The sequence below is a fragment of the Pangasianodon hypophthalmus genome, chromosome 5, assembly GCF_027358585.1.
Source record: "Pangasianodon hypophthalmus isolate fPanHyp1 chromosome 5, fPanHyp1.pri, whole genome shotgun sequence".
NCBI classification, from domain to species: Eukaryota; Metazoa; Chordata; class Actinopteri; order Siluriformes; family Pangasiidae; genus Pangasianodon; species Pangasianodon hypophthalmus.
In genome coordinates, this window is record NC_069714.1 from 8,664,799 (window position 1) to 8,675,441 (window position 10,643).

The 10,643-nt window shown below is 38.0% G+C and overlaps 2 protein-coding genes across 2 annotated transcripts; both read left to right on the forward strand.

The window, feature by feature from the left end:
• Window positions 1–517: 517 nt before the first annotated feature.
• LOC113526175 (ornithine transcarbamylase, mitochondrial-like) lies at window positions 518–5,853 on the forward strand. The gene is made up of 10 exons (XM_026913002.3): window positions 518–637; window positions 824–962; window positions 1,565–1,646; window positions 2,160–2,247; window positions 2,422–2,575; window positions 2,666–2,788; window positions 3,059–3,112; window positions 3,657–3,806; window positions 5,451–5,588; window positions 5,685–5,853. The coding sequence occupies exons 1-10, from the start codon at window positions 567–569 to the stop codon at window positions 5,742–5,744; spliced, it is 1,059 nt and encodes a 352-aa protein (XP_026768803.2). The 5' UTR covers window positions 518–566; the 3' UTR covers window positions 5,745–5,853.
• A 2,573-nt stretch (window positions 5,854–8,426) lies between these two features.
• Window positions 8,427–9,610, forward strand: mid1ip1a (MID1 interacting protein 1a). Its single transcript, XM_026912746.3, has one exon. It carries the CDS (start codon window positions 8,594–8,596, stop codon window positions 9,023–9,025), a length of 432 nt encoding a protein of 143 aa, XP_026768547.1. The 5' UTR covers window positions 8,427–8,593; the 3' UTR covers window positions 9,026–9,610.
• Window positions 9,611–10,643: the final 1,033 nt, after the last annotated feature.

The following is a 10,643-nucleotide window of genomic DNA, read 5'->3' on the forward strand; positions in this document are numbered from 1 at the left end:
TATTTATAAATGATCTGTAATCTGAGCTACAATATGTTATCTTCTGGGGTTTGGCATGAGGTTTGGCAGTACTTTTTAAGAATAAACTATTTTACCTCACATAAACACAAAACTTTTTTACCTCACATTCCACCTATAGTACTCTGTGTTAGTACAAATCATTTACAAATCATTACAAAAAGCCTTTACTCTGTAGATGTACTGGGGTTCAGTGTAATTTATTTATTTATTTATTTATTGTTAACTTTAGAAAAGACCTAATCAAATGTAAATAAATTATACACAGCAAATAACTCCATGTAATAACAAATAACACATTTTGATGCTGTTTAAAGTAGAACCATCTCAAAATATTCTTATTGTGTGATAAATTATTGTGACATTGGCAATACTTAAACAAGACTTAAAATGATCCTGAGAAAATTATCCAATACGGTCTTTGTAGGTGCTAGTGGGTGTGTCCTGCTTTAAGCACATCCTCATAAAAGCACACATGGCATCTGTAGGGCCAAGGAGAGTTTAGTGTCTATTTCACTCTGTACCACACAAAATAAATTCCTAGCACTATGCTTGCTCTAAGGAACTCCTTTCTCCACAATCTTAAAACTATTCAGTATAAACAGACGAGGAATTTTGGGTAAGTGTTCATAAAAATGTCAAGACTGGTGTATTTTTTTATTTACTTCAGAGATGCCTGGTAAACCCTTTGTAGACCCTTTGTGTTGTAACCTCTGCTATATAGCCTCTGCTCAATCAAGGGGAACAGACAACTTTATTAGCATCATACAGTAAGCTGTAATTAACAATGTGTTTTTGACACTAGGGTGGGGAGGACATGTCTAGGATCTGTGAACCTGAAGGGACGCAGTCTTCTAACACTGAAAGACTTCAACCCAGATGAGATCAAGCACATCCTGTGGGTGTCTGCAGACCTGAAGCATCGATTCAAGCATGATAGACAGGTGCCACGACTTAAATTAATTTTATTTATGATTACAAAAGTCCAGATGTGCCTGTCATTTAGTCCCTTTAGTTCTCAAAGTGACTAGTATCCAGGGACCACCAGGAGTCTGTGAAGCATAGCAAAGGGTCCACAACTTTTAAAATTTTGTTCCAATGGTGGAAGTCACAACCCAGCATTTTGTAAATTCTAATAGTTATTAGTAATCCAAGAACAAGTAGGTCTATAAATTATGACAACTTCAATCTAATGACAGTTTTAATTAAAATGTGTTCTGTGAGTGGAAATTTCAGAAATTAAAAAATCCTTGGCATAAATAAATAATAGACAAGTATTATTTAACACATTTAAATACTGCACCTCTATCTATATATATATCTGAATAGTTGGATTATGTTCCTACAATAAATCACAGGGGTCTGTATTTTTTAAAATTTTTTTTTACCATTAAAGGGATCCACACAAAGTATGAGAACCACACAATAAGTCCATGTGGATAACCTAAACATCGAATCTGAGATTAACAAGCATCCTGCATTGAAAATAATGCTAGATTTGTTTTGTACTATTAATTATTTTAATAGTTTCTATTCATATTTTCAGATGCCCCCTCTTCTTCAAGGCAAATCTATCGCTATGATATTCGAGAAGAGGAGCACTAGGACCCGCATGTCTACAGAAACAGGTGCAGAAGAGAGAAGGCGTGTGTGTGTGTGTATGTGTGTGTCTGTGTGTCTGTATGTATGAGTTCGCTCACCTGTGCTTCGTATATTCTCATCATTTGTATAAGGCCAGTACCCCAGAAGGTAAAACTGATACCACTTGGGCTCCTTTTTGGAAAGAAATCGAGAAATGGAGAAGGGAGAATTCTCTGCAGTTCTCTGCTTGTGATATTCTGAGCCTTGGCTTTTTGAGTAGTGGAGTTCGCTAAACCTGCTTGAACTCAAACATGATATGGCTCGGATCAGATATGGAAGCACTGGGTCCTGGTTTGTAATGATGTTCATCTTGTCATTTTGTAATTATCTGCCTTTATTGGTTGTAATATTGAAAGAAAAGGACAGAAAGAAAGACTAAGATGGATTTATGGGGGCTTTTGACTTGCATCATTTATTATAAATTACCACATTGACATTTTCTGTGTCTACATGTTCTTCTGACTATGTTTGCACGTATGCATGTGTGTATGCATGTTCAGGTTTCGCTCTGCTGGGTGGTCATCCATGTTTCCTCACCTCTAAGGATATTCACCTGGGTGTAAATGAGAGCACAAAAGACACAGCCAGGTTTGAACACAAATGTATCCGTATTTATGGTATATTGGTAACATATACATACAAGTACCTCAGCATTAAATAAGACACTTAAGGGGCAATGTGGGCAATATGATCTTATCCATTGTTCATCTTTATACACACTGTAGTAAAAATCAGGTGTGTGTGTGTGTGTGTGTGTTGCAGAGTGCTCTCAAGTCTGACTGATATTGTGTTAGCCCGGGTGTACAGTCACTCTACTTTGGAGCAGTTGGATAAGGAAGCCTCTATACCAATTATCAACGGCCTCTCTGATCTTTACCATCCTATACAGATACTAGCTGATCTGCTCACACTGCAGGTACACACACTAACACACACACACACACACACACACATTTTCACCTGGCATTGATGGTCTCCTTATCCTTCGCTCTGTCTTCTTTTGTAGGAGCATTATGGTTCTTTGAAGGGCCTGACAGTGTCTTGGATAGGTGATGGTACCAATGTCCTCCACTCCCTCATGATGTCATTGGCCAAATTGGGTGTCAATCTGAGAATAGCCACTCCAAAGGTTAGCCATGAATCAACAGATTGAACCAGTGAAAAACTGAAGAACAAGCTTTCTGGAAAACCAATACCCACTCGCTCAGACACACACAGACAACAGTAGATCTTGATGTCTCCAAATATGCACTCGCTCGCTCTGACTCTCTTTATGACACTTTGGCCTCCAACCTCAACAAACTGGTCCATCAAAATGTTGTGGGCTGCAATTTTCAGCACTTATACGTGCAATATAAAGTAATTAAAGTTAATCTAACCTATGCTGTCTCCTACTCAGGGTTATGAGCCAGGTGCTAATATCACTCAGGAGGCACTGCGTCTCTCTAAACAGGTATGATACAGAATGTAAATTGAATTCTTGTAAATCTTTGTTTCTACAAAAAAGAAAAGCACAGTTCCATTTCACAGATCCATTTTCCTTCTAACCACCACGATCAGTGAGAATCCCATGGATACCTTCTTGTGCATGTGCTTCCAACAGGGTTTATTACAAATATTGCATCACACACCACTGTGTGACTGTTGAAAGTTTTGGTATGTATTCAGGGGAATCTTACAACCCCTGGAGGTAGTGCAGGACCTTGTGTATTCCTAGAATATACAAGGTTATACAGAGTTCACAGCTCCTTACATACAGAAACTTGCATTGTTGGATATCATGCCAATGGAAGAATTATATTTAATATTATTTTTTTTATTCTCATATAACTTAACATTTTGAATTAAAATTGGCACATTTTGGAAACAATCTCTTTGCAAGCATTGTACAGTTTTGGTAATAGCATTTTTGCCTTAAAATTAAATATTCATGCTGTTAGATAACTTTATATTGCTGAAGAATTGTGTGTGTGTGTGTGTGTGTGCATGCTCTGTAGTTTGGGACAGATTTGCAGTTGTTCTCAGAACCACTGGAGGCAGCTGAGGGTAGTAATGTGCTGGTGACAGACACATGGATTGGCATGGGCCTAGAAGATGAGAAGAATAAGAGGCTGAAAGATTTCCATGGCTACCAGGTCACCATGCAGGTAGATGAGTCATTTCCAACACTGTTTTGTAAAGCAAGAGTATGCATAAGTAGTAATAGTTGTAGTGTGCTGCATTCAAAAAAGGTGACTAATGTTGGACTGGTTTAGACAGGTCACTGTCCCACTTTCTCCACATTAACTTAGTAATAATTAAGCATAAGAGATCATGAGTTTGAATCCTCACAGTCCCATAGGCATGTGTGGCCGGGATTCCATAAAAGCATAATCCGACTTACTGTCTGGAAGAAATCAATTACTAACCTGTCAATCACAACGTCACTAGTCATCTATGAGTAAATGTATATGAAAAGAGAAGTTAGTGAAGTTAGTGAAGAGAAGTTACTACAAACACATCTAGTAACGTGTTGCATGAACAGCAGTATGAAAAACTCCTGGCCAGGAGTTGGGAGGTACTGATGTAACAATATTCCTCCCCATCATCCCACCCCACCAACAGCCCTGAACTCCAGCCTGGGTGATGGTCAGTCAAGATGGTTTCTTTGAAACTGATACTGGGGTCCACAATGTCTGTGGTAGGGACTCAACAATGCCCCACAGAGATACCCCTCTCAGAGCATTAAATATGGCACCTCTGCCATCTAGTGTCCAGTAGGCTGCATACTGTTTATAACTGACATAGTGTTTTACATTCTGGGTCAGAATAATCTAATCATTACTTGTGACAAATGTTCCATTGTGCATGAAATATTCGGATGTCCCATAGCCAAAGTTGTGTGTGGGAGATTATGCAGAATTTTTTGAACGTCCTTGTCAATGGCCCAAATAATAGAACATGAGGGGGGATATCTGCTTCGGTATTTTTTGAATGAAGAAGGCAAGATGTTGTGAATAAATCCCTTCAGGTAGGGGCTGCTCCATTTTTGGCTTTGTACACAAGCATCAGTGTTTTAAATCTGATGGTGGCAGCTACAGGAAGCCAGAGGAGGAAATACAGCAATGGAGTGATGTGAGATAACATCTTCATTAGGTGCCCTATGCTTGTCAGTGAATCCAGAGCCTATCCTGGGAACACTGGGCACAAGATGGGAATACACATTGGATTGGACCAGTCCAAGGACTATATCCCTAGGGAAAATAATTATTTAATTATCTAAGACTCTGATCATTCACCTACAGCAGAATCTTCCATTCAACACTAATGACATATCTTAGAAATTAAATTGTACCTCTGACTTAACCTATAGCTTGTTCTCCAGAAATTGTTTTAGAAACAGGCAAATAAGCTGTATCTGTTCAGTGAGTGGCAGACTGGATGAGAATATCATCAATGAATGCTATCACCTGACTCTCCAACATGTCACAGAGTACAACATTAAAGAATGACTTCAGCGTGGACAGGCATTAGCCAGCCCATATGGAAAAACTAAATATTTTTAGTAACCCGTTGGCCATTTTCCATTCATCTCCTTTGCTAATGTTAATTAAATTGTAGGCCCTAAAAAGTTTCGTAAAATATTTAGATTTATGCAACTATTTTCACCATTCTTTTTCAGAATGTAAAAGAATAGTCGTCCTCTCATTTTCAGAAAAAAAATGTTGTTTTTATTTGCTTCCAATTTTGTTTATTGATAACCATGGATAATAGATTGATTAATTCTGTCCTGTGATCTGATTTACTGTCAGACAGGAAGTGTAGCTGCTCCAGACTGGACATTTATGCACAGTCTTCCACGAAAATCAGAGGAGGTGGATGATGAGCTTTTCTACTCACCACGTACTCTGTCATTCAGAGAGGCTGAAAACCGCAAATGGACCATTATGGTAATATGAACCTGTGTGTGTGTGTGTGTGTGTGTGTGTGTGTGTACAAATATGTGTGCATGTTTAATGCATTAATGCATAATTCTTTCTTTGTAGGGGTTGATGGTCTGCATCTTGACTGACTACAGTCCTCAGATCCCCAAACTGAAACTGTAACATTTGAGAATATAACTGAACTCCAGAGCATGTAAATAACATTTTAGTCAAGAAGTCAAGAATTCTCTCTCTTCATGTTCTCTAATCTAATCAGGAATTTGAATTTATATCAAAAATTTTATCAAAACAAAAATAAAATACTTAAAAATTTGTTCTTTAATGATTCATTTTATGAATTTATTTATGACATAACAGTTCAGGTGCATGACAGACTAAACACAACCCCCTTGTTAATTAATACACTCTCTTGTCAATAGAAGGCACAATTATCATAATAAGTAGAGCCTGGGCATAGAAATGCTTAAATATTTCAGTACATTCACACTATATTACATCATTTACACTTGCTTTTTTCCACAATCCCTTTTGAATTTCCTGTCAATTCTGTATTACTTGATTTATCTTGCAAATTTTGATGCCTCCCTTTGTTAACAGTCACCTTGAAACCTGCAAGTATTCAGTTCTGTGACAGATAATAATTTAGTTTTAGTCAGTTACTCCCAGTGCTACTGATTTTCTCAGAATTATTTTGCTGATGATTATAGCGTAATGTCACTGGTTGTGAGTAAAAACCCCAGAATGGCCAGAGAGCCACTGCTGGGCTTTTGAAAAACAATTCCTGCAGCTCAATGCTTGGACTCTACCTCATTATAAGTTAGAGAAAAGCTTATGCTTTAATGAAATGTAATTAATAAATATTTTTAAATTACATTCTCACATAAATTATTACATTATTATATATTAAAAGCCAATATAAACTGTATAAAAAGCCAATAAGCCAAGATATTTTAGTTATCTAATAAAGTATCTGACTGCTGCTGTTGTTCACCATTTTTCACCACTGTCAGTTGTTCATACATGTTTTTAAGACTTCAATTTAGACTGGACTGGTCTCCATTTGTTTATTCTGAATAAGCAAAACATTACATTTTTTAAGTACTGCAATATTGTTATAACTATAGTTTGCATATTAAATTACTTTGAACACACTTATTTCAAATTAGCTGACTGATTGATATATGATAAACTCATAAATGCATGGGAAATACAGTATATTAATATAGTCATGCCAGTAAAATGACTTTGAATTGAACTGAATTGAATTTAGTTTAATTAAATCTAGATAAATCTGAGTGCTCTGGCTCTGACCACTGGGTGTGTGGTGTGGAACTGATGAATGCAGGTGTATGTATGTGTTTGGGGGTTGGGAGGGTCTCGGTATTTCCTCCCCTCATGAATTTGCATCCCTGCTTTGACCTTGACAAAAGGTGTGCTGGACTTGACCTATAGCTATTAGCTACACCTCTGTGTGTGAATGAAAGAGAGCGAGATAAAATGATCGGAAGGGAGTGGTACAGAGAGAGCTATAAAGGAGTAAAGTAGTGGAGCAGGTTTTTGCCCAATGTAACATTCTCATAATACCAGAAAGTTCTTGCCGAGACACTCTTTCTTTGTTTCTTTAACTTCTGTTTAGACTGAAACCTCTATAACCAGTGTCCTGAACTTATCTTCATTAAACACTGTTTACACTCATAGCAATCTCTGCCATTGTGTGTGTGTGTGTGTGTGTGTTGGGTAGGGTGGTTGGTTCTTGCTGTGACCACTGTGTAGTACTGCATGTCTCAAAGTGTCCGAAATATTCAATCAAAACTTACTAGAACAGTCTGATGATAGGACATCTCCGAGGAATATGTACACACAGTGACACATATAATCGACGGAGCCACAAAAGCATGTTTCCAAAAATGTATCCAAAATAACTGGCCATTTTTCTGACATACCTGTTCAGCACATGTTCAGAAATAAGATTTGGAGTGGCTGAAAATGTGCAGTGAAGAGGCATAAAATAAATGAATGTGAAAATGTTAACTTTTACCGTTTGCAAAAATGAACTTAGTGTAATATGAGTGTGAATGAAAAGTCTTGTGCACCTATTCACCATGCACTTATATCCAAACATATGTATTCAAACACATTATACTTTGGCTATGGCTCTCTATTTGTACAATTTGCAAAATAATTATGTATATACTGTAATATAAAGTAATTTTGGCCTAAGCTTTCATTATGTATCCGCTGAAATGGCGCAGTGGTCATAAGGTTACACAAGTTCACGCATGCTCGAATGTGATTGGAGAGAAAGAATTAAGTCCCGCCCTTTACTCGAGACCATGGGTTTTGATAGGTTAGACAGGTCGCGCCACAGGTCATTGTATTAATATTCATGAATTCTTCTCGATCTCGCATTTATAACTGATTATGACTATGATAGTATCAAACAATGTCCTGTAATCAATTCATTAATTTGTTTAAAGAAGAAATTAATTATTTAAAAAAAAAAAACACAAAATAATTTGTTCTTAATATAGCTAACGGCGTATAAAATGGACAAAGAATGACCTAGATAATGAACTATAACTATAACTATAATAAATAGCCTACTGCTGTAGAGAACAACATGGCGCTGTTTATAACGCCAGGCTAACAGTTATGACACCAGTATGAGGAAGACAAAGTCAGTGTATAGCATGCATAAATGGCTAATGATGCATCTAAAGTAATTGCAAAACACATTTCAGTATGTTTTATAGTTTCAGTAAGTCTTGTTTATGCTGGTGTGGATGTGTACACTGGATGGATTTCTAATGCAGCAGGAATCCGGTTATTCTCTCGGTGTAACCCGGATTAACAGGTTTGTGAGGTCACGCCCTATCCTCCCAAAAATGGATAAAAATCCATCGCGGCGTGTCTGGAGGGCAGTTCGACAAAACCAAGCTCAAGGGAGATAAACTCACAAACAACCTATTTATTTATTTATTTAACTTCTGTGCTACGCAAAGAGATCAAAAATGATGCGTGTGCCCGAGCTTCAGAGCCAGAAGAACTCTCTGTTCACGGCCATGAACCGCTTCATCGGCGCCGTTAACAACATGGACGAGACGGTGATGGTGCCGAGTCTGCTGCGCGACGTGCCGCACGCGAGCGCCGGCGATGCCGGAGACTACCTGCGCGCCGCCGAGGCCGACATGTACACCTACTACACACAGCTGAAAACCATCCGCAACGAGATCGAGTGGGGAGCCGTGCTGCGAGGCGAGGAGCCGCAGAGACCCGCCGAGAAAGCAGCCGAGCCCGGGATGAGCGAGCACGCAGAGCTGGAGCGCCTGCTGCGTTTCCATCTAAAGGGGCTGTACGGTGTCCTGACCAAACTCACCAGCCACGCCAACGAGCTCACCGACCGCTACAAGCAGGAGATCGGCATAGCTGGATGGGGACAGTGAGACACAAAGTCGGGCCAAGACTCAAACCCTCGTGAGGAGAACTGTTCGCCATTGAAAGTATTTCCTTTTGCATGGGACTAACATAATTTTCGCATTTGACCAAAGCTGATGTCAAGTGTCAAGCCACACCTATTTGCACAAATCTTTCCTCCTCAAATGATAATACACTACCTTGTCCTATACACTGTGTATTTGGGAGCTGTGTTGTATTACATGTATTACTGTAATGCAGAGAGTGGGCAGAGGACTAGTCTGGTCTTATGATGCAATCTCTCTCTCTCTCTCTCTCTCTCTCTCTCTCTCACTAACATCACCCATTCAGCTTTAACATTTGAATGTTGTTGTTGTTGTTGTTGTTGTTAGTTTAACCTCTACAGAGTTAGTTTCACTGAAAGGAACATGATCTGAAACTACCTGTCAGTCAATGACCTGGAATGCTCTGAAAAGTACAAGTTATATGAAGAGCTCCATGAGATGTTTGTTGTTGCTGTGCTACTGTTGCCTGTGCATTTGTCCAAAACATTTGTTGCTACTTTTATATTGGAGATTATTTTATAGTGAAATAAACGTGATCTGTTCAATTCATGATTCCTGTTCGTTTGTGTGATCATTGATTGTCAGTGGCCAGAGATGGAATGATAGACAGATGAGGTCTGGATAAAGTATGAAATATTTACTCTGAATCCTAAATGTTACAGGAACTACAACATACTTTAGATAACAACACATATTGCCTTCATTGTGTGCAGTTCTATATAGTAATCTGTTACTTAATGACTACTTTACCTATAGTAAATTAGCAGTTTAGAAGTTAGATGCATTATTTGCATTTCAGGACACCAAAACTACCTGTTCAGATGACACTCACAGTCCATGCATACCGTGCATACCTGTAAACTGATGTGAGTATCTAAAAAATATGAGGTTAAGAAAATATGCAAGAATGAGGCAGGACAATCAAAGCAATCAGAGAAACAAATACAAAGATCTACAAAGATCTGATATATCTGCTATGTAAATACAGATCTGCTATATAGGAATTACAGAATAATCTGGGACCAGATTTTCTGAAATACCCTTACAATTCCCTTATTTTCTTACAATTTGTAGCATTGCAGTCATATATATATACATGCAACCGCAGTCATAGACATAAACAAGATTACATTTTTGAACATTTAGAACATTTCCTGATGCAAAATAGAGTTATAAATATATTACTCATTCAGCTCATTTGCAGGAGATAAACTGCTCAGCAAAGATGCTATACTAGATGATGGGTGAATTCTGAAGAAAAAAAAACTAGGCCTGTAATATTACAGATAAACAGCACTGGCCAACATTGGTGAAAATCTACAGAGAGAGAACAACTTAACTACAGTTCTTAAATGTTATGGGCTTTAAAGGGTAACAAAAATATGGAGCACAAATACCTATAAATAAATGTATACTGCTTTGAATCTGTGCTTAATCTGTCAGGTCTGGAGGGAGCTTGTTCATCTACTGCTGAAATGACTGGTCAGATGAAACAGGCTTTTATAATGTCAAATTGAAATGTATTTACAGATAAATGATTTTGGTTACATTATATGGACCACAGCCTTGTTGGCTTGGTCTT